The sequence below is a fragment of the Syngnathus acus genome, chromosome 2, assembly GCF_901709675.1.
Source record: "Syngnathus acus chromosome 2, fSynAcu1.2, whole genome shotgun sequence".
NCBI lineage: Eukaryota > Metazoa > Chordata > Actinopteri > Syngnathiformes > Syngnathidae > Syngnathus > Syngnathus acus.
Window position 1 is genome coordinate 34,503 of NC_051088.1, and position 21,592 is coordinate 56,094.

At 45.6% G+C, this 21,592-nt stretch overlaps 1 protein-coding gene and 2 long non-coding RNA genes across 5 annotated transcripts in view; 1 reads left to right on the forward strand and 2 right to left on the reverse strand.

The window, feature by feature from the left end:
- Positions 1 to 355: 355 nt before the first annotated feature.
- LOC119135259 lies at positions 356 to 20,030 on the reverse strand. The gene is made up of 3 exons (XR_005100522.1): positions 19,928 to 20,030; positions 3,388 to 3,394; positions 356 to 369 (listed from the first exon to the last, which is right to left on the reverse strand). It is a non-coding gene; the product is annotated as an uncharacterized LOC119135259 (long non-coding RNA).
- LOC119135227 (SRSF protein kinase 3-like) overlaps positions 4,551 to 21,592 on the forward strand; it is a 67,599-nt gene continuing 50,557 nt past the window's right edge. For 2 of the 3 annotated variants that reach the window (XM_037272688.1, XM_037272707.1), the window contains exons 1-2: positions 4,552 to 4,885; positions 5,598 to 5,694. In XM_037272688.1, coding sequence (XP_037128583.1) covers positions 4,876 to 4,885; positions 5,598 to 5,694 — 107 coding nt within the window. In that variant the 5' untranslated portion in view covers positions 4,552 to 4,875. Of the gene's footprint in view, positions 4,886 to 5,597; positions 5,695 to 21,592 lie in introns of all 3 variants that reach the window. The other variant, XM_037272697.1, reaches the window with a different exon arrangement.
- On the reverse strand, positions 20,103 to 20,921 carry LOC119135255. The gene is made up of 3 exons (XR_005100519.1): positions 20,457 to 20,921; positions 20,186 to 20,311; positions 20,103 to 20,149 (listed from the first exon to the last, which is right to left on the reverse strand). It is a non-coding gene; the product is annotated as an uncharacterized LOC119135255 (long non-coding RNA).

Consider the following 21,592-nt stretch of genomic DNA (forward strand, 5'->3'; position numbering starts at 1 on the left):
GATCATTTGAATCAGGTGTGTTGTTGCAGGGCTGCACCTAAAACAGGCTGGATTGGCGCCCTTGAGGACCGGAGTTGGTGACCCCTGCTCTAGTGTCTTCCGAACCTCATCTCCAGAAACACCTGAGAGATTCATATGATCTAAGATAGGAGAATTCATGAATTCGAGGGGATTATGCCCCTCCGTGAGTCGTCACCTTATCGTGGTGGAGGTGTTTGCGTGCCCCTATCATCCTAGGAGCCATGTTGTCTGGGGCTTCACGCCCCTGGTAGGGTCACCCATGGCAAATGGGTCCTAGGTGAGGGGTCAGACAAAGCACGGCTCACACTAGCCCCTTATGATGAATAAAACAAATGGATTTCGTTTTCCCTCGCCCGGACGCGGGTCACCGGGGCCCCCCTCTGGAGCCAGGCCTGGAGGCGGGGCTCGAAGGAGAGCGTCTGGTGGCCGGGCCTTCGCCATGGGGCCGCCGGCCCAGCCCGAAAAGGAAACGTGGGTCCCCCTTCCCATGGGCTCACCACCTGTGGGAGGGGCCAAAGGGGTCGGGTGCAGTGTAAGCTGGGCGGCGGCCAAAGGCAGGGACCTTGGCGGTCTGATCCCCGGCTACAGAAGCTGGCTCTTGGGACATGGAATGTCACCGCTCTGGCTGGAAAGGAGCCCGACCGAGCTGGTGTCCAAGGCAGAAAAGTTCTGACTAGACATAGTCGGACTTGCCTCCACGCACAGTTTGGGTTCCGGTGCAAGCCCTCTCGAGAGGGGCTGGACTCTCTTCCACTCTGGAGTTGCCCACGGTGAGAGGCGTCGAGCAGGTGTGGGTATACTTATTGCGCCCCGGCTGGGCACCTGCACATTGGGGTTCACCCCGGTGAACGAGAGGGTAGCCTCCCTCCGCCTTCGTGTTGGGGGACGGGTCCTGACTGTTGTTTGTGTCTATGCACCAAACGGCAGCTCAGAGTACCCACCCTTCTTGGGGTCCCTGGAGGGAAGTGCTGGAGAGCGCTCCTTCTGGGGACTCCATCGTTCTACTGGGTGACTTCAATGCTCACGTGGGCAATGACAGTGAGACCTGGAAGGGCGTGATTGGGAGGAACGGCCCCCCCCCCGATCTGAACCCGAGCGGTGTTCTATTATTGGACTTCTGTGCTCGACACGGATTTTCTATAATGAACACCATGTTCAAACATAAGGGTGTCCATGTGTGCACTTGGCACCAGGACACCCTAGGCCGCAGTTGGATGATCGACTTTGTAGTCGTGTCATCGGATTTGCGGCCGCATGTTTTGGACACTCGGGCGAAGAGAGGGGCGGAGCTGTCAACTGATCACCACCTGGTGGTGGGTTGGCTCCGATGGTGGGGGAAGATGCCTGTCCGACCTGGCAGACCCAAACGCTCTGTGAGGGTTTGCTGGGAACGTCTGGCAGAATCCCCTGTCAGGAAGAGCTTCAACTCCCACCTCCGGCAGAGCTTTTCCCACGTCCCGGGGGAGGCAGGGGACATTGAGTCCGAGTGGACCTTGTTCCGCGCCTCCGTTGTTGAGGCGGCCGACCGGAGCTGTGGCCGTAAGGTCATTGGTGCCTGTCGTGGCAGCAATCCCCGAACCCGCTGGTGGACACCAGTCCTTCTTCAAGCTGAAGAAGGAGTCCTATCGGGCCGTTTTGGCCTGCGGGACTCCGGAGGCAGCTGACAGGTACCGGATGGCCAAGCGGAACGCGGCTTCGGCGGTTGCTGAGGCAAAAACCCGGGCGTGGGAGGAGTTTGGCGAGGCCATGGAGAATACCTTCCGGACGGCTTCGAGGAAATTCTGGTCCACCATCCGGCGTCTCAGGAGGGGGAAGAAGTGCAATGTCAGCACTGTTTACAGTGGGGATGGCGTGCTGCTGACCTCGACTCGGGACGTCGTGTGTCGGTGGGGAGAATACTTCGAAGACCTCCTCAATTCCACCTACACGCCTTCCATTGTGGAAGCAGGGCCTGGGACTCTGAGGCGGAATCTCCAATCTCTGGGGTCGAAGTCACTGAGGTAGTTAAAAAACTCCTCGGTGGCAAGGCCCCGGGGGTGGATGAGATCTGCCCGGAGTTCTTAAGGGCTCTGGATGTTGTGGGGCTGTCATGGCTGACACGCCTCTACAACATTGCGTGGACATCGGGGACAGTGCCTCTGGATTGGCAGACTGGGGTGGTGGTTCCCCTCTTTAAGAAGGGGGACCGGAGGGTGTGTTCCAATTACAGGGGAATTACACTCCTCAGCCTCCCTGGTAAGGTCTATTCAGGGGTGCTGGAGAGGAGGGTCCGTCGGGAGGTCGAACCTCGGATTCAGGAGGAGCAGTGTGGCTTTCGTCCTGGCCGTGGAACAGTGGACCAGCTCTTCACCCTCAGCAGGATCCTCGAGGGTGCATGGGAGTTCGCCCAACCAGTCCACATGTGTTTTGTGGACTTGGAGAAGGCGTTCGACCGTGTCCCTCAGGAGGTTCTGTGGGGGGTGCTTCGGGTGTACGGGGTACCGAGCCAACTGATAAGGGCGGTTTCGGTCCCTGTATCACCGATGCTAGAGTTTGGTCCGCATTTCCGGCAGTAAGTCGGATTCGTTCCCAGTGAGGGTTGGACTCCGCCAAGGCTGCCCTTTGTCACAGATTCTGTTCATAATTTTTATGGACAGAATTTCTAGGCGCAGCCGAGGCGTGAGGGGTCCGGTTTGGGGACCTCAGCATCGCGTCTCTGCTTTTTGCAGACGACGTGGTGCTGTTGGCATCTTCAGGCCGTGATCCTCCAGCTCTCACTGGAGCGGTTCGCAGCTGAGTGTGAAGCGGTCGGGATGAGGGTCAGCACCTCCAAATCCGAGTCCATGGTCCTCGATCGGAAAAGGGTGGAATGCCCTCTCCGGATCGGGGATGAGATCCTGCCCCAAGCGGAGGAGTTTAAGTATCTTGGGGTCTTGTTCACGAGTGAGGGGAGGATGGAGCGCGAGATCGACAGGCGGATCGGTGCAGCGTCGGCAGTAATGCGGACTCTGTACCGGTCCGTCGTGGTGAAGAGAGAGCTGAGCCAAAAGGCAAAGCTCTCAATTTACCGGTCGATTTATGCTCCTACCCTCACCTATGGTCACGAGCTATGGGTCGTGACCGAAAGAACGAGATCCCGGATACAAGCGGCCGAAATGAGTTTTCTCCGCAGGATGTCCGGGCTCTCCCTTAGAGATAGGGTGAGAAGCTCGGTCATCCGCAGAGACCTCGGAGTAGAGTCGCTACTCCTCCACGTTGAGAGGAGCCAGATGAGGGTGGCTCGGGCATCTCATCAGGATGCCTGCTGGACGCCTCCCTGGGGAGGTGTTCCGGGCATGTCCCACCGGTAGGAGACCCCGGGGACGACCCAGGACGCGCTGGAGAGACTACGTCTCTCAGCTGGCTGGGAACGCCTTGGGATCCCCGGGATGAGGCTGGATGAAGTGGCTGGGGAGAGGGAAGTCTGGGAGTCCCTCCTGAAGCTGCTGCCCCCGCGACCCGACCCCGGATAAGCGGAAGAAGATGGATGGATGGATGGATGGATGGATGGAGGGGATTATGGTTACTATGTGAGATCTTTGAGGCCAGAGTAGGACCAACTTCTGAGAAAAATTTATTGAAATTGTTTGCAATTTCCTGAGGGTCAGAAATGAGCCCTCCTTTCGCGTTGAATTCTTTAGATAGTTTCTTGCATGTTTTGTTTTTGTTGAGGATACAGTTAATTGTTTTCCACAACATAGTCATGTCGTTTTTATGTTTAGAAAGCTCTTCGTTGTAGTAATGTTTTTTAGCTCCTCTAATAATATGATTTAATTTGTTTATATAGTTTTTCAATTGAGCATGATTAAATGGTGTTGGACTAAGAAAATATTTTTTGTACACTCTATGTTTAGTATTTACAGATTTGATGATGCTGACGTTATCCATGGTTTGAATGGGTTATGATGAGGTTTGGAAGACACCAATCTAAGGGGAAAACACAGGTCATAAGCTTGAGAGATACAGAGTGTAAGATTCTTGTGGGTCTACAGAATGAAGGATATCGGTCCATGGATGGTTGCTGATCACTGACTTAAATTTAGCTGTGTTTTTTAAATTAACTGTTCTCTTATATTTAGAAGATTTTGAAACTTTGAAAATTGGACAGTGATCAGCAACCTCCATGCACAGAACCCCTAACTTACAGTTTACACCCAACTCATGGGTCATACTTGAATGTTCTGAAAATATTGGCTACATAATTGCATGCTTTTTAAACTAAGAATTGCTCTTTAGCATGCTCATTCCTGTGTGTTGGGCTTTTTGAGTGCTGTCTGTTGTCTCAAACTTGTGGTTTTTATTTTGTCTTGTTTTACTTGGACCCGGAGTCCATCAATAAAGATGAAGTATAAAGGCTAAACTGTTTTGAGGTCAAATTACACTAACGTGCATGTATTACCTGTCTACTTATTATTCTCTCTCTCTCGCTCTCTCTCTCTCTGTCTGTCTCTCTCTCGCTCTCTCTCTCACTCCGTGGCCAGTGCTCATGCCGGTGTTGTGCCAAAGTGTTTGGTGTCAGCAGCTGTTCTCAGCTGTGATCAATCTCTTCAAGAGCAGCCCACCAAGAATAACCCAAGAAGTTATGGAACAAACAAACCACTGAGCCGGTGTGGAAAGATGCTCTGTTCACCACGGCATGCCGTGAGTTAAAGAGGGGAAGGTCTGACAGGCTGAGAATAGAGCGTCAGCTGCTCCGACAGCGCACCCCACTCACCAGCTCAGACCGTGACCCAGTTCTTACCCGGTGCCACTAGGAACCACCAGAGAAGTCGGACTGTCTCTCAAGTCTGTTGAGCTTAGGTAGAGGATAACTGTCAGCCCCGCTTGGGATCCACAATGCTCATAGGTAAAGTATAATGGATCGGGTGCTGGTTACAGAAGTCAATGTTCATTCACTCGTGCATTTAATGTGGTCATGAGCAGGTCAACATGCTAAGTGCTTAAGAGCTGCACGACCACAAAAATACACGTTCATTTGACACTCATTGATGTCACTTCCACTTGTACAGTGTTCCCTTGGTATATTGTGGTTCACCTTTCACGGCGTTGCTGTTTAGCCGATGTTTTTGGGGGGCTATCAGTGTAGTAAAGAGGTGAACATTTTGATACGGGCGAGGGGAGTGCTTAGTCGTCGACTGCAGGATAAGGATGGTAAAACATCAGCAAATAACTATGCTATTGTTTTTATTTTACCTGAACTGTAATCTGACATCTTTAGCCAAAGGTACAATCCTAGTGGTTTCGGGTGTTCCTTATTGATGTTATTCTTCAAAGTAAGTTGCCATGGCTACTTCCGGCTGATTCATCTTCGTGCTTTTATAAACAGAGTAGTAGATGATGACACAACGAAGTAGATGACAACAAAGACGATGACGAAAAAGATAACAAAGAAGCAACAAAGTCGAGGCCACCAACCTTTGTTTTTCAGAACAAAAACAAAGAGTTTAAACTCACACAAATCCACCACGGGATTCTAATTAAAGGAAGCCATTTTAAGATAAAGAATGTGTTCATGGCTTTTTGATGACAACATATGTTGTTGTTTTTCTGTCTGTCAGCATCAGCCGGGATTGCACGTGAAACCCCTGTCTGCATAAACAAGAAGCACAGGCGGCGAGGCAAAAAGCACCGCAGGGTCCGCACTGAGGAGACCTGGTGAGAGATGCATGTGGACTCTTAATTTATAGATGGATGCATGCTCCCTGCACTCATTGCACATGTGACATGCACAGCTCACCACTGCATGGACATGAACTGCGCTAAGCTTAGCCAGGTTGTCCAGACTCCAGCCTCCCTTCTTCTAGCCTATGCTAGCTGGTGTCCAGTTTATTCAGAGAGGATTATTTGACAGGCCAGCCATTAATAGAAGCACACACACACACAAACACACACACGCACGCATACACACACACTACCCCTTCCTCTCTCTCACACTCCCTCCTCCGTTGTTTCGTTTGCAGTGACGTTTCATTGGCTAAACGAATGGCTAGTCAGCTGATGGTTCTCAACTGCTGAACTCTAAACTGGTCTCTGCATCACACATACACAGAATCTGTACATTATCATACTGCAACCACTATCTCGCACTGCCAACCTTGCTGAACCTTTATAATCCATGTTAATTTAAAAGTACGCAACCTGGGTTAGCATTCCTCTGCACACTTTGTAAATACTGTTTTGTTTCCTGCACTGTTACATACTTTATCACTGCTGCACTTTATACTTATCTTATTTTATTTTATATTTTTATATAGAATGTTACTTTTATTCAACCGCAATATCACTACATTGTTGAAAGCTGTATGCAACGAAATTTCGTTTTGTATGCACCCTGTGTAGACAAAATGACAATAAAGTTTGTCTAAGTCTAACTACTACAACTTTGGAAACAACAGTAAAACGTTGACAACAAAACACCCTTTCCTCTCTCACACTTTCTCCTCTGTTGATTCAAATGCACAGACTTAGGTTGCAGAGGCTAAACAAAACACTAGTCAGCTGGTGGTTCTCAAAACAAGAGTAAAACATTAACAATGAACCCTAGTTTACAACGCATTTGCGTACTGACTGTATCGAAGACCTGGACATGTTTTAACTCGGCATTGTGCAAGATTTTCCCTCATGTTCCATACGAAATTAACCACAGAACAAAGGCAATGGGCAGCCTATCCATCTAAAGAAAGAGGTTACGTTGCCTTCCTTACCTGACTGCCTTCTTTGTTCATTGTCATAAACACCTTTCTTTTTTCATTCCCCGATTTAAAATGCTGCAACATCTTTGCCGCTACGAGTCTACGACACACTGCTGCAAGCCATGCAGAGCTACTAGTCTACAACACACGACAGAATCAATAATGACGTCACGCGCGTCACACGAGGCCTAACACTTGTAGTGCGCGTATTGGGCGCGCCGCCACTGATACAAGACGGTTCTCCGTGCCTTTCTCTGCTTTGAACTGGTGGTAAGTTGAAGTACAAAAATAATTTTTTTTATGTGCGAGTCAGCAAAATAGACAGAAAACATAAATCGGCATCTGGGCTAAGCCCCTGATCTCCTAGAATCTTAGATCCGCCCCTGCTCGGCACGTTAGCAGTGTCAAAACAGTATGTCTCCTAAGACTATAAATATGAAACTGGAAATCATAAAGGCAAAGGTATGCAGATCGTAGAGCTTGCGACGGTGTATGGCCAGTGGTGTTCCAAAGTATACCCCTGTGAACATCCCCTGCTGCAAGATCGCACACGCATTGACTGAAAGGAGGGAGCCGTTGCCGGGTGGCAGACAGTACCAGCTTGTTCCTTGTTTCTGCCTGTTCCTTCCGTGACAAAATTTAAATAAGTTTTATGGAACTGAGATTAATTTTAGATGGTGTTGGAGTTTTGGTCCACAATTTAGGGAGCGCGCTATCAACGCCTCACAGCAAAAGCCATTGCCAATCACCTGTTATCCAATTTACTCACTGCGTGCTCGTTTTATTTCTTCAGATTTAGGAAAATGCTAAGACACTGAAGCAGAAATTAGACTTAAACACGTTGGTTGAGTTCAATCACAATTCTTGTTAAGAAAGCTCTGTTTTCAGGAAAGTACAATACAGCGCTGGGCCTTTCGTGCGACCATGCTCAAGAGCAGAAAGTCTCCATTCAGAAAAAGCAACGTTCAAGGTTCTTTGGTCAGCTTATATTCAGTTGCACATGCCAGTGTGGACCGAGTTTGATGGGTGATGAGTCAGGGGTGTGGCAAGTTCGCAGGAGATTTTGATTCCATGGGAGTGGGTGCTGGTTTGGTGAGAGCTGGTTCCATGGGGTTGGGTGCTGATTATGGGCGATTCGATGTGTGTGGGGGCTGTTGTTTTCCTTTCCGTCTTTCAGCCTTGACGATCATCTTTGGCCGGGTTCTTGGCTGTCTCCCTCTGGCATCTGCTGGTTTTATCTCCAAGTGACCTTCCTGTAAACATTCTACTCCATTCTTGCACATACACTGTCGCACCTCATCCATTCATCATTCTTTCAATTTTGTCATTTTGTACGGAATTATGTGAGCTTTTGGCTGTGACATCATCAATTTATTAATGTTCCCTGACTATGCAAAGTTTGTACTCACCACTTACCATGTTTTTGTTTGTTTGTTCTTTTGATACTCCATGTACTTGCTGACGTCATCATATTCTTAGTTTAATCATGCTTCCAACCATATATTTTCTTTGTTAAGCAAAATATTTCCTTCTGTCCAGAACGTTCAGTAGTAATCGAAAACTGGCGTCTACCATTAGTCAAAACATCAGATATAACCAAGTACTGAACATTTTTAGACGACTTTGGCAGTGTCCGTGGTTTAGAAAATCATCAGGCATGCATTAAACAGTTCCTTAAGGGTCATTTAAGCTATTCAGGCAATATATCAAAAAACATTTGTTATTTCAAAGTGCTCAGAAATACATATCAGATCATAAAGTTATAAAAACCTTTGTCATTACCCCCTATCAAAAATGTCTAGTTATGTCTTCTTTATTGATTTGGTGTGTATGTATAATTATATGCTTAAAATGTTTATTTTATTGATTTAATATGTGAATATACTTGTCTGCTTATGTACTTCGATGAGGTTTGAGCATATCTGTTTTTGTAGCTAGGCAGGACTTTTTGTATCTCGACCCCATTCCTTCAATGGTTCAACAGAGCTCTGCTTAATTTTAAAACAGGATTAACAAATTTTGAACATGGTTTTGCTCATCTCTGATTAGCATATATGTAAATTTATCTTTGTTGGTATAACCCAGCCTCTGTGTGGAGTTTGCATGTTCTCCCTGTGCCAGCGTGGGTTTTCTCCGGGCACACCGGTTTCCTCCCACATCCCAAAAACATGCTTGGCAGGCCGATTGAGCACTCCAAATTGCCCCTAGGTGTGAGTGCCAGTGCGGATAGTTGTTCGTCTCTGTGTGCCCTGCGACTGGCTGCCAACCGGTTCAGGGTGTCCCCCGCCCACTGCCCGATGACAACTGGGATAGGCTTCAGCATGCCCGCGACCCGGAAGTATGTATTGTAAGCACAACAAATGACCAAATTTTATATCACCTTCATCACCATAATATTACAAAAGAAGAAAAACACCTTTGCTGTATATTCATGTTGGATCATTGTGTGTCACTGATCGACTGATTCAGTGACATTCTAAGTCAGGCATTTCCAAAGTCCGGCTCGCGGGCCAAATACGGTCCCCAATCAGATTTCATACAGCCCGCAGCTTCAGTCTTATAATGTATTATTTATGGCCCGCCTGTATTGTCAAACTGAATACAAAAAAAAAGAAACTTGAAACTGTAATTCCTTCTATTACCAAAAGGTGGCAGCACCACCCCTCTCCGCTCATTTCTGCCATGGCGACTGCAAAGAAAACGAGGAAAGTTGACATTGAGGGCCTTCGCTTTCAAGAGAAATGGGAATTACAATACTTCTTCACTGAAAATCAAGGCAATTGTGTTTGTCTAATTTCTAAAGAGACGGTTGCCTTGTTTAAGCATTTCAACCTAAAGAGACACTATCAAACTAAACATGCTAACACATACGACAAGCAAACAGGGAGTGACCGCGCTGATAAAGTGAAGCAGCTCCAGGCTGAACTGGCATGACAACAGCGATTCTTCACGCGGGGCTGTGAGTCAAAAGTAAATCAAAAGTAAATATTACTTAATATTAAATAGTTCGAAGTGGCCATGTTAGTACTGTTGATGTTATGAACCTGTAGACGTGACAAAAACTATTACTTTCTGAAAGATATTATAAATGACAAGAGCAAAATTCACTTGTTTTAAGTTTTAATAATAACAGACAACTTTGCATTACTTATAACTCCTGTTTAAAATGCTCATGAGGCAAAAATAAATTTAAACTCATGTAAATTTAAGGTATTTCATACAGTTTGTTCAATGTTATCTGACTCTTCAGATATGAATGAAAGGCAGAATTTGTGTTTTTAGAGTTGTTCACATCTGCCTGAGTGGCTTATATTTGGTTATTTTGTCATTTAAAAAATAAAGACAATTGGGACAATGAAATTTGTTTTATAACAGTATTTGCATGAAATTTGTGTAGTTAAAAAATGTCCGAAAAAACCATTGGCCCCTGGGCCCCTTCACTTTATCAAATCTGGCCCTCCTTGCAAAAAGTTTGGACACCCCTGTTGTAAGTCAGCTTGAGATGCTTGGTAATAGAGTAGTGCGCGTGCGTGTGTGCGAGACTGACTGACAGACTGCATGATTGGATGCTGCAATGAGGAGCAATCTGACTGTCTCCCGATGTTTTGTTGAATAAAGTTGTATTTGTTGTTGTCGTATTTCAGGCATGTCCAAAGTCCGGCCCGCGGCCAAATCCGGCCCCCGGTCAGATTTCATACGGCCCACAGCTTCGGTCTTATAATATATTATTTATGGCCCGCCTGCACTGTCAAACTGAATAAAAAAATCATGAAACTGGAAACTGTAATTTCTCCTATTTCCAAAGGGTGGCAGCGCCACCCCTCTCCGCTCATTTCTCCCATGGCGGCTGCAAAGAAAACGAGGAAAGTTGACATTGAGGGCCGTCACTTTCAAGAGAAATGAGAATTACGATACTTCCTCACTGAAAATCAAGGCAAGTGTGTTAATTTGTAATTTGGAAGATATTTGCCTTGTTTAAGGATTTCAACCTAAAGAGACACTATCAGACTAATCATGGTAACACATACGACTGCGCTGATATAGTGAAGCAGCTCCAAGCTGAAATGGCATCACAACAGCAATTCTTGACGCGGGGCTGCGAGTCAAAAGTAAATATTACTAAAGCAAGCTACAAAGTGGCCATGTTAATACTGTTGATGTTATGAACCTGTAGACATGACGCAAACTATTACTTTCTGAAAGATATTGTAAGAGCAAGAGCAAAATTCACTTGTTTTAAGTTTTAATAATAACAGACAACTTTGCATTACTTATAACTCCCGTTTAAAATGTTCATGAGGCAAAAATAATTTTAAACTCATGTAAATTTAAGGTATTTCATACAGTTTGTCCAATGTTATCTGACTCTTCAGATATGAATGAAAGGCAGAATTTGTGTTTTAAGAGTTGTTCACATCTGCCTGAGTGGCTTATATTTGGTTATTTTGTCATTAAAAAAATAAAGACAATTGGGACAATGACATTTGTTTTATAACAGTGTGTATTTGCATGAAATTTTTGTAGTTAAAAAATGTCCTGAAAAAACTATTGGCCCCCGGGCCCCTTCACTTGATCAAATCTGGCCCTCCTTGCAAAAAGTTTGGACACCCCTGTCGTATTTGGACACTTGTGTAGATGCTGCTACTGAGTAGGAGGTGGAGCAACTGATTATTTAAAACTGAGTAATTGTCCATTTTTTTCACATTAAATTTAATTTGAGTCAGTCAAATTTTGTTTCTCTGGTCTTCAGGGAGATGACTTTAGTTAGGGGGGCCCCTTGACATATTTTTGCCTCGGGCCCTAAGGAGGTGTACCATGAACATGTGCCTCACCGTCCACTGAAAGAAAGGGGTAGCTGGTTTGTCGATTCGGAAGTTGAAAATTGGTTCATAAGTTGACGCAAGAAAATTGTGAGGCCCGGGTTCGTACGTATCGGCGTACCCTCCAAGAATTATAAATTTAAATGTATGACTTTACATGCTATGTCATTATTGTAAATATAATAATGTATGAAATAATTGAATGCATAATAATAATAAATAATAATGTGATAACTCTAATTTTAGTTAGGTCGTCCTCAGACAAGCTTCCATAGTAGAAGCTGTACATTGCTAATAATGACTGTGGGGCGCAGCTCCTCACAGCATTCTCAATCCAACCCTTAATGCTGAGTGTCAAACAGGGAGGCATCGGGTTCCATTTTATAGTCTTTTGGTAGGACTCGGCCGGGGATCGAACCCACGACCTCCCAGTCTCAGGGCGGACACTCATACCACAAGGCATCTGAGCTGGTCATAAAGGACATTAAGTTGGCTTTCAAGAAAGGAACGAATAGCTCCTGGTATCCCACAAATTCTATGCTTGGCACACTTTCAGTTATGACACAAAATACAGTTGTCATGAAATATAGTTGCACTAGCAAATGGCAAATGATCGTCTATGAAACTAGCTTGAGATATGGACATTCCATTAGCTAATTACGGCCCAACGTTAAAAAAAGTTAAAGTCCCAATGATCGTCACACACACCTGGGTGTGGTGAAATTTGTCCTCTGCATTTAACCCATCCCCGTGTGATTTTAATCCATCCCCTGGGGGAGAGGGGAGCTGTGAGCAGCAGCGGTGCCGCGCTCGGGAATCAGTTGGTGATCTAACCCCCCCAATTCCAACCCTTAATGCTGAGTGCCAAGCAGGGAGGCAATGGGTCCCATTTTTATAGTTTTTGGTATGACCCGGCCGGGGTTTGAACCCACAACCTTCCAGTCTCAGGGAAGACACTCTACCACTAGTCCACTGAGCTGAAGAGAAATAAGTAGACCTAATAACTGAACTTGTAAGAGTCTTTTTGCACTGCACAATCTTAAAATGATATCTCATGTTTGTCGAGTTCAGACAGAATTATAAATTGTAGCCTATAAGCAAAGCAAGCACAAGGGAAGGCAGAAAACTAACCTAAAAAGAAAGCTAAAAAACGTAAAAGGTAGGCTATATCACAAATTATTAATAGCCCTTAAATTACAGTGTTGGGTACTCACTAATTCAAAAAAGTAAGATTTATTAACTCAATTACTGAATAAAAGTACCGTAAATTCCGGACTATAAACCGCGACTTTTTTCCAAAATTTTGAACCCTGCGGCTTATGGTCAGGTGCGGCTTATATAAGGATTTTTTTCGTGATTTTTGTGATGACTTGATCACTTTTATACACTGCGGTATCTTGAAGAAAAAAACAACAACAAAAATACTATTTTGAAACACTACTATGGCTGCTGCTTATTCTGGCTGTGTTGCTTGTGACTATTATGAGCTTTAGTAGGAATGCACGCTAGGTGACCTGCGTCAAAGGGCTCTAAACCCTTTCTCTTACTCTGCCATGTGACTCAGATTACACAAAGCAGTGGCGCTGTTTGGACCATCTGCATTGTATTAAAACCCAATCAATCAGCATTTAAATTCAATTATTCTGACATTTTGCTCACCAAAAACAAGTTGTAATGAACGTGAACTTTTAATGCATTTTATTCAGAAGGTTACTTTGAACCCCGAGGCTTAAATGGCGGCGCGGCGTATTTATGTTTTTTTACGGCCTCCAGGGGGCGCTCTAGCAGGAAGCAAGAGCGAGACAGACGAAGAAGAGACAATGCGCCGAAGAAGACGTGCTAGTTTGTGTTTTGAACATTTCGCGGATCACGCACACACCCTCATCATGGAAAACACACGAAGAAATGCATTTGATGCAGCTTTTAAGTTAAAAGCAATTGATTTGGCTGTCAAAGAGGGAAATAGAGCTTAAATGGCGGCGCGGCGTATTTATGGATTTTTACGGCCTCCAGGGGGCGCTCTAGCAGGAAGCAAGAGCGAGACAGACGAAGAAGAGATAATGCGCCGAAGAAGACGTGCTAGTTTGTGTTTTGATAGGCGAATAGTGGCGTATAATTCACACAAAGAAGAGACAGAACGAGATCAAGACGGACATTACTGAAAGGAAGCTTTTATACACAAACTGTCATTATGGGGGACAAAAGAAATGCATATGAAGCCGCTTTTAAGCTAAAGGCAGTCGATGTTGATGACATTGTGTTGCATCACCCTTTTCTTTATTTCGTGGTCCCGTCTACTCTGGAGCTATACGTGTCGCTCGCTAGTTTAATGTAATTTAGCGCTTCGCGCATGAATAAAATTAGCATGAACAGACCCTCATCACACTCGAAGAAATGCATAAAAGCGACGACGAAAGAGAGACTGAGAAAGTGTCAGGCGAAGGATATCTAACGCTATTCCAATCGGACGCTGAGGAGGAAGACTTTGATGGTTTCAGTGCATAGGAGGAAGATGAAGACGATGAAGCTCTTTTTTTACTTTTACTGGTATGTTTTTTAACGAGCCCTGTTGGTGCTGTACTACCGTGTTGCTGCTGTGTTACCGCCGCGTCTCAGTGACTTTTATGTTTTTTTTAATCCAGCCCTATTAGTCTTGTGTTACTTCCGTGTTGCTGCGGTATTACTGCCGCTTCACGGGCAGTGTTTGGAAAGAAATGTTAAGGTATGTTATTAAAACTTTAAAAAAGCTTTCTGTGTCCAGTCTTTCTTTGTTAATAACTCGCGTGCACACTTCCGTGTTGCTGCGGTACTACTGCTGCGTCACAGGCAATGTTTAGAAAGACATGTTAAAGTATGTTATTAAAACTTTAAAAAGGCTTTCTGTGAACGGTCTTTCTTTGTAAAAAACGCGTGTGCACGTGCGACTTATAGTCCGGTGCGGCTTATATAAGAAAAACACTAAAATATCCCCCAATTTTAGCTGGTGCGGTTTATTGTCCGGTGCGGCTTATAGTCCGGAAATTACGGTAACTTGTTACCAGGGAAAGGGTTACAGTTCCCGTGCCACATGCTACCCAGCTGGCAACTTTCCCTCAGCCACGCCTCCGTAATCACTGTAACGAATGTCACCTGCTCCCTCTTGTTAACGTTTGTATTTAAACCCTGCCCGCGTGTTTCTCCTTGTTGATGTCTACTGTTAATTCCAGTCTGTGTTTGCCCATTCCGTTCCTGTTCCGCTCTTGCACTCCCACCGGTCTCGTGTGTAGGCTCACAGTTAGTGCCCACTACCTGTCTCTGTTCCTGGTCCAAGTGGACTTGTTTCCTGCCCGCTGATCGTGAGCCTCTGTCCCGCCTGTGTCTCTGTTATCCACTACCACCTTCCCTTCAATAAACTCTGATCCAAGCTGCACAAGGTCGCCCTGCTCCATTCATGAATCTTTGACAGGCAGGCCGCTGTACATCAGGCTGAGACATCACCCAGAATGCAGTGCTGGTCTCTGTTTTCTTCACCCTGTACACCTCAGACAATTCTGAGCTGTGTCACTTACAGAAGTATGCGGATGAAACAGCCATTGTGGGGTGTATGAAGGATGACAATGAGGAGTACAGGAGTCTGGTGGGGGCCTTTGTCGCCTGGTGCTGCACCAACCATCTGGAGCTCAACTTCTACAAGACAAAGGAGCTGGTCATAGACTTTGGAAAGTCTGAATCAAAGGCTAGGCCAGTACTACTGGAGGGTAGTGCGGTAGAGGCGGTGGACTTGAACACGTGTCTTGGGGTGTGGCTGGATGGTAAACTGGGCACACACTAGCCACCTGCACAGGAAGATGCAGACCAGGATGTAGTTCTTTAGTCCAAGTTAGATGTAGTTCAACATTTGCAACAAGCTTTTGATCAGTAGCAGAATCAGAATCAGCTTTATTGACCACGTTTGTGCATGCCAAACATGGAATATAACTGCGGTTGTTGATCTCAGCCTCTGTACAACATTTAAGTGACTGACAACATTCAGGTAACTAACAACATTTAAGTGTGATGTTATTGCACAGTGATGTCTCTGAGTCTATGTGAGTTCATCAGAGCGACAGCCTAGGGCAGGGGTCGGCAACCCATGGCTCCGGAGCCACATGTGGCTCTTTCATCCTTCTGTTGTGGCTCCCTGTGACTTTGGAAAATAATGAGTTTTATAAAAAAATTATTTTATTTTAGTTTGTTCATTTTAAAATATAATTCTGAATTTGAAGATTATGGTAAACTTGTAACATTAAAATTAAACGTTTTCAATATTTTTACCGCCCGAAATGCGTCACATCCGCCGATGTGCGACATTCGAATTCCTGGCGTCCCTCACGTCTGGCAGCCGGCGTTTTTCCAGCACACTACCAGCGTGATAACTATATATTAAGTGAAGTAGTCCTTTTTTTTAATTCAGGAGGACAACTGGCTGCACGCTCCAGTACACGCGATGGGACAGAAGCAGACTGCGCATTTTTTTGGTTTGCATTGTTCGTTCAGTGCTGGTGGATAATATTTGGATAAGTTTTGATTTTTATCTCATAAATAAGAGGACAGGTGACTGCAGGCTGTTTGCATTTTTTGTTCAGTGGGTTGGGTAAGTTTGGATTTTTATTTCTTAAATACGAGGACTCAAATAGACACCGGGTATTTTATTTAATAATAATAATTAATAATTCATTCAATTTATATAGCGCTTTTCAATAACCCAAAGTCGCTTTTACATGGAATAAAAAAGAGTGGAGGGGGGGGGGGAGAGACAGTAGGTTATAGTTAACAAGACATCGGTCAGCAGTGCGAAGGAGATGGATGGAGGAGCAGGAGGGGCGGGAGCGGAGGTTGTTGAGGTTGCCAGTACGGGAGGTGGGGGTGACGGGGGGTTGGTAGTCCAAAAAGAGGAGATGGGTGAGCCATCGGGGAAATGCTGGTCAGATGTAGCGGCGACGGCGAAGGATCCCAGCCTCGTGTGGAAGCAGCAGTGGACCAGGTGGTGATGCCGGTCGACCTCGACTGCACCCGCTCGAACGGCAGGCCCCAACGCACCACGGCGGCACATAGCAGAGCCACAGTTGGCGAGCCCGCAGGGAGTGGAGCCCGTCCCCCAAGGACGCCGGACGGAAGGCCAGAGAGCCGGGCCAGAGCTGCCGTCGAGTCCACAGCAGGCGGCCACAGGCTCCGAGTCGGGAGGCAGGAGGGTCCGGTGGTGGTTTTGGCCAGTTGGCTGTTAGCTAGCTGGCTAACGTAGTTGGTAGTCCGAGGGAGAGGAAACAGATAGGTGAGAGCGGAGCTGCGGGGGTGCGAGGTGGACGAAAGACAACACGAGAAAAATAAAAGAGACGGGTGCACTGAAAACGGGAAAACGAAAAACAAGTAACGGACACGGTCCGGGACAGAAGCGGCAGTCAACAAATCTGACGCCAGCGTGCTCTAACCCGGAAGACAACAGACGGTGGGGGAGGAGTGACGGAAGGCATTCCAATTCATGTGATCATTTATTATAAGGCTGCACTGTCAATACATTTGTTGATTTTTTTTTAATAATGGTGTTCCATTCCTTTCCACTCAGGGGCAATGTTAGCCCTGTAATATATTGTTCATAATGTAATATAATGTTCATAAAAAATTGTTTTTTTTAATAATAATGAACAATTTATTTGAAATTAAACATCAACCAAGTGTAAAATGCTTTTTGTTACATGCAGAAATAAAATTATGTGTTCTCTGCAGCAGTTCGTTGATTTCAGTTTCATAAATGCAATAGTTTTTTATACATAGCATAATATATACATGCAAAATATATATAATGATGTCAAAATGGGTTGTGGCTCCGGGGGCTTTCTTTTCATTGGGGGGCGGTCCCAAATGGCTCTTTGAATAAAAAAGGTTGCCGACCCCTGGCCTAGGGGAAGAAGTCTGTGTCTGCTGGTTTTGGCGTACAGCGCTCTGTAACGCCGTCCGGACCGGAGTAGTTTGAACATACTGTGACCTCGGTGAGAAGGGTGTGCAGAGATGTTACTTGCACATTTCCTGGTCCTGGACAGGTACAAGTCTTGGATAGATGGGAGATTGGTCCAGATTATTATTTCCGCAGACCTGATTGTCCGTTGCAGTCTGTGCTTGTCTTGTTTGGTGGCCGATCCAAACCAGACAGTGATAGAGGTGCAGAGGATAGACTTGATGATGGCAGTGTAGAAGGTCTTCAGCAGCTCCTGTGGCAGGTTGAACTTCCTGAGCTGTCTCAGAAAGTACAACCTCTGCCGGGCCTTCTTCCGGACAGAGTCTATGTGGCCGGTCCATTTCAGATCCCGGGAGATTGTGGATCCCAGGAACTTGAAGGTGTCTGTGGTGGGAATAGCATTACTGAGGATGGTGAGGGGTGGAAGTGGCGAAGGGTTTCTCCTGATGTCCACTGTCATCTCCATGGTCTTGAGCGGGTTCAGATCCAGGTGGTTTTGGCTGGACCAGTGGACCAGCCGCTCCACTTCCTGTCTGTACGCATTCTCGTCACCGTCCCGGATCAGTCCGATGAGAGTAATGTCGTCCGCATACTTCAGGAGCTTCACAGAAGAGTCGCCTAGGAGCATTCGTTGGTGTAGCGAGAGAAGAGCAATGGGGACAGTAAGCACCCGTGGGGCACGCCAGTGCTGGTGGTCCGGGTGTCGGATGTGATGCTCCCCAGCCTCACATGCTGTCTCCTATTGATCAGGAAGCTGGTGATCCACTGACAGGTGGAGGCAGGCACCGTGAGCTCGATGAGCTTCTGGTGGAGGATATCGGGAGCGATGGAGTTGAATAGTGAGCTGAAGTCCACAAACAGGATCCTGGCGTACATCCCTGGGGTGTCTAGGTGGCGCAGGATGTAGTGCAGTCACATGTTGACCGCATCGTCCACTGACCTGTTTGCCCGGTAGGCAAACTGCAGTGGGTCGAGCAGGGGGCCTGTGTCCTTCAGGTGGCTCAACACTAGCCTCTAAAAGGATTTCATGACCACAGATGTTAGGGCGACGGGTCTGTAATCATTCAGTCCTGTGATGGCGGGCTTCTTGGTACGATGGTGGAGCTTTTGAAGCACGAGGGCACGTCACACAGGTCCAGGGAACGGTTGAAGATACGTGCAAAGGTGGGTGTCAGCTGTTCAGCACAGACTTTCAGTCAGGAGGGGGACACGCCATCTGGGCCTGGTGCCTTCCTGACCTTCTGTCTCCGGAACATCTGACACACCTTCTCCTCACGGATCTGAAGTGCCGCCGCGGCTGATGTTCGAGTCTGTGGTTGCTAGTGGCCTCTTCTACACCGTGGTGTGCTGGGGAAGTAGCACATCCAAGAAGGACGCTTCCAGATTGGACGAACGGGTCAGGCTCTGTGATCGTCAAGGAGCTGGGCTTTCTGGGGGCGATGGCTGAGTTGAGGAACTGAACAAACTGCGGGACATTATAGACAATGTCAGCCACCTTTTCCACACCATCATCATTGCTCAGAGGAGCTCGTTCAGTCAAAGACTGCTCCTTTCCAAGTGGCGGACCAACAGACTGCAGAACTCCTTTGTTCCTCATGCCATCAAACTATATAACTCTTCGATTGGGGGAAGGAGCTGATAGGAACGGTGACAAAAAAGGGAGGTCACTTGATTGGCATACCCAAGTTACCTTAAATACTTTATTTATTACCGGACAATTATTTATAATTATTGTTATTTATTTCTTACTTAGGTGGTACGGTCTCGCACTGGTCTGCCTCGCAGTTAGGAGGGTGCGGTTGCAATTCCACCTCCGGGCCCTCCCTGTTTGGAGTTTGCATGTTCTCCCCGTGTCTGCGTGGGTTTTTCACTGGCACTCATGTTTCCTCCCACATCCCCAAAACATGCTTGGTAGGCCGATTGAGAACTCCAAATTGCCCCTAGGTGTGAGTGCGGATGGTTGTTTGTCTCTGTGAGCCCTGCGATTGGCTGGTAACTGGTTCAGGGTGTCCCCCGCCTACTGCCCGATGATGGCTGGGATTGGCTCCAGCACGCCCGCGACCCCTGTGGGGACAAGCGGTATAGAAAATGGATGGATTTCTTACTCAATGCTTTATTTGCTATGTGTCTTATGATCCTCCTCTTTTTTTACGCTTTAACCCGGATGAAACCAAGATGTTGATAATTGGTCCTGCTCGTTATCACCACCTATTTAAGGAAACCACTGTAACTATGGATAAATGTACTATCACCCAAAGTGATACTGTAACCAATCTGTGTTATATTTGACCAAACCCTCTCCTTTCGAAAATATATAATAACTAGAACTGCGTATTTCACCTCCGTAGTATTTCTAAGATTTGTCCGATTCTTTCAACTCAACTCAAATATTTTTTTTTACTTACAATTTCCACATTTTTCAACGGATTCAACTCGTTCCATCTTTCAACTGTTCATCTTTTGCCTACCTATTCCACACCTTCCCACTTACCAAAAATTTCCAATTTTGAAATTCACACCAAATTTTCCAAAATTTAGTTTTCCCCTTCTCATTTTTATTTTTCAACCCATTCAACCCATTCCAACTTTATTAACTTTGTTCACCTTATGCTTACCATATTCACCCCCTTCACCCCCACTTCCACTATGCTTACACAATTCACCTTGACCCCCACTTCCAGTGTGGCGGCCATCTTGGACTGACCCTGAAGTGCCCCCGAATGAACTCAGAATGAACCGGAAGTGCCCCAAATCAAACCGGAAGTGACCCCAAATAAACCAGAAGTGACCTCAGATAAACCGGAAGTGACTCCAAATAAACAGAAGTGACCTCAGCAAAACTGGAAGTGTCTTTTTTAAACCAGAAGTGACCCCAAATTAACCGGAAGTGACCCGAGCTAAACTGGAAGTGCCCTAAATTGAACCTGAAGTGACCTAAATGAAACCAGAAGTGCCCCAAGTCAAACCGGAAGTGACCCAAATGAACCAGAAGTGACCTTTTCAAACCGGAAGTGACCATAAATAAACCGGAAGTGGCCCAAATAAACCGGAAGTGACCTTATTTCAACACGAAGTGCCCTAAATAGCTAAATTTGCTCTAACTTTTACAGTTTTTGTCCGATTCAACCCTTTTCAACATTTGAACCCCAAAAGTGAACCTCCTGAACACGCATATTTCGTTTTGTTCCAAATTTCTAAAATGTTTTGCGCCATTTTTTTTTAAAATTCCCATTCATTCTCAATGGGGATTCAGCATTTGCTCTAACTTCTAAAATTTTTGTCCGATTCAACCAGTTTCAACTTTTGAAATCCAAAGTGAACCTCATGAACCTGTATTTTTCATTTCGTTCCAAATTTCAAAAATGTTTGCCGCAATTTTTTTTTTAAATTCCCATTCATTCTCTACGGGGATTTAACATTCGCCCTAACTTCTACATTTTTCAACCGATTCAACCCGTTCCAACTTTCAACTGTTCATCTTTAGCCTACGTATTCCACAACTTTCAACTTACCAAAAATTCCAAATTTTCAATTTTGAAATTTACTTCGCCTTCACACAATTGTTATTCCTGTCCTTTATTATTTTTCTCCTTATTCCCTCCACTTTTTTGATGCTTAACTCGTTCCACATACTTCAACCCATTTACTCCGTTCCACTTATGACTTATTCCAAATATTATAATATTATAAATATATAAATATTATAATATCAACCGTTGATTACATTTTTTTCGTTCCAAAAATTTTCCGTTTTCACAAAATTCACAAATTTCCAACAAATTTTTCCCCATTCATTCTTAATGGCAGATTCAACATTTCACATTTACGTCATTCCAGTTTGAAATTCACATCATTCAGCACATTCAAATCACATTGGGGACATTCCAAATCTTGCCAAATTCAAGAATTTCACATTTTCACATTTAAAACTTGCGCAAAATTTGATAAAATTTCCTTTTACAATTATTTTATCTACATTTTTCAACCGATTCAACCCATTCCAAAGCATTTACATCCTTCCAGTTCGAAATTCACATCATTCACCACATTCAAATCACATTGGGGACATT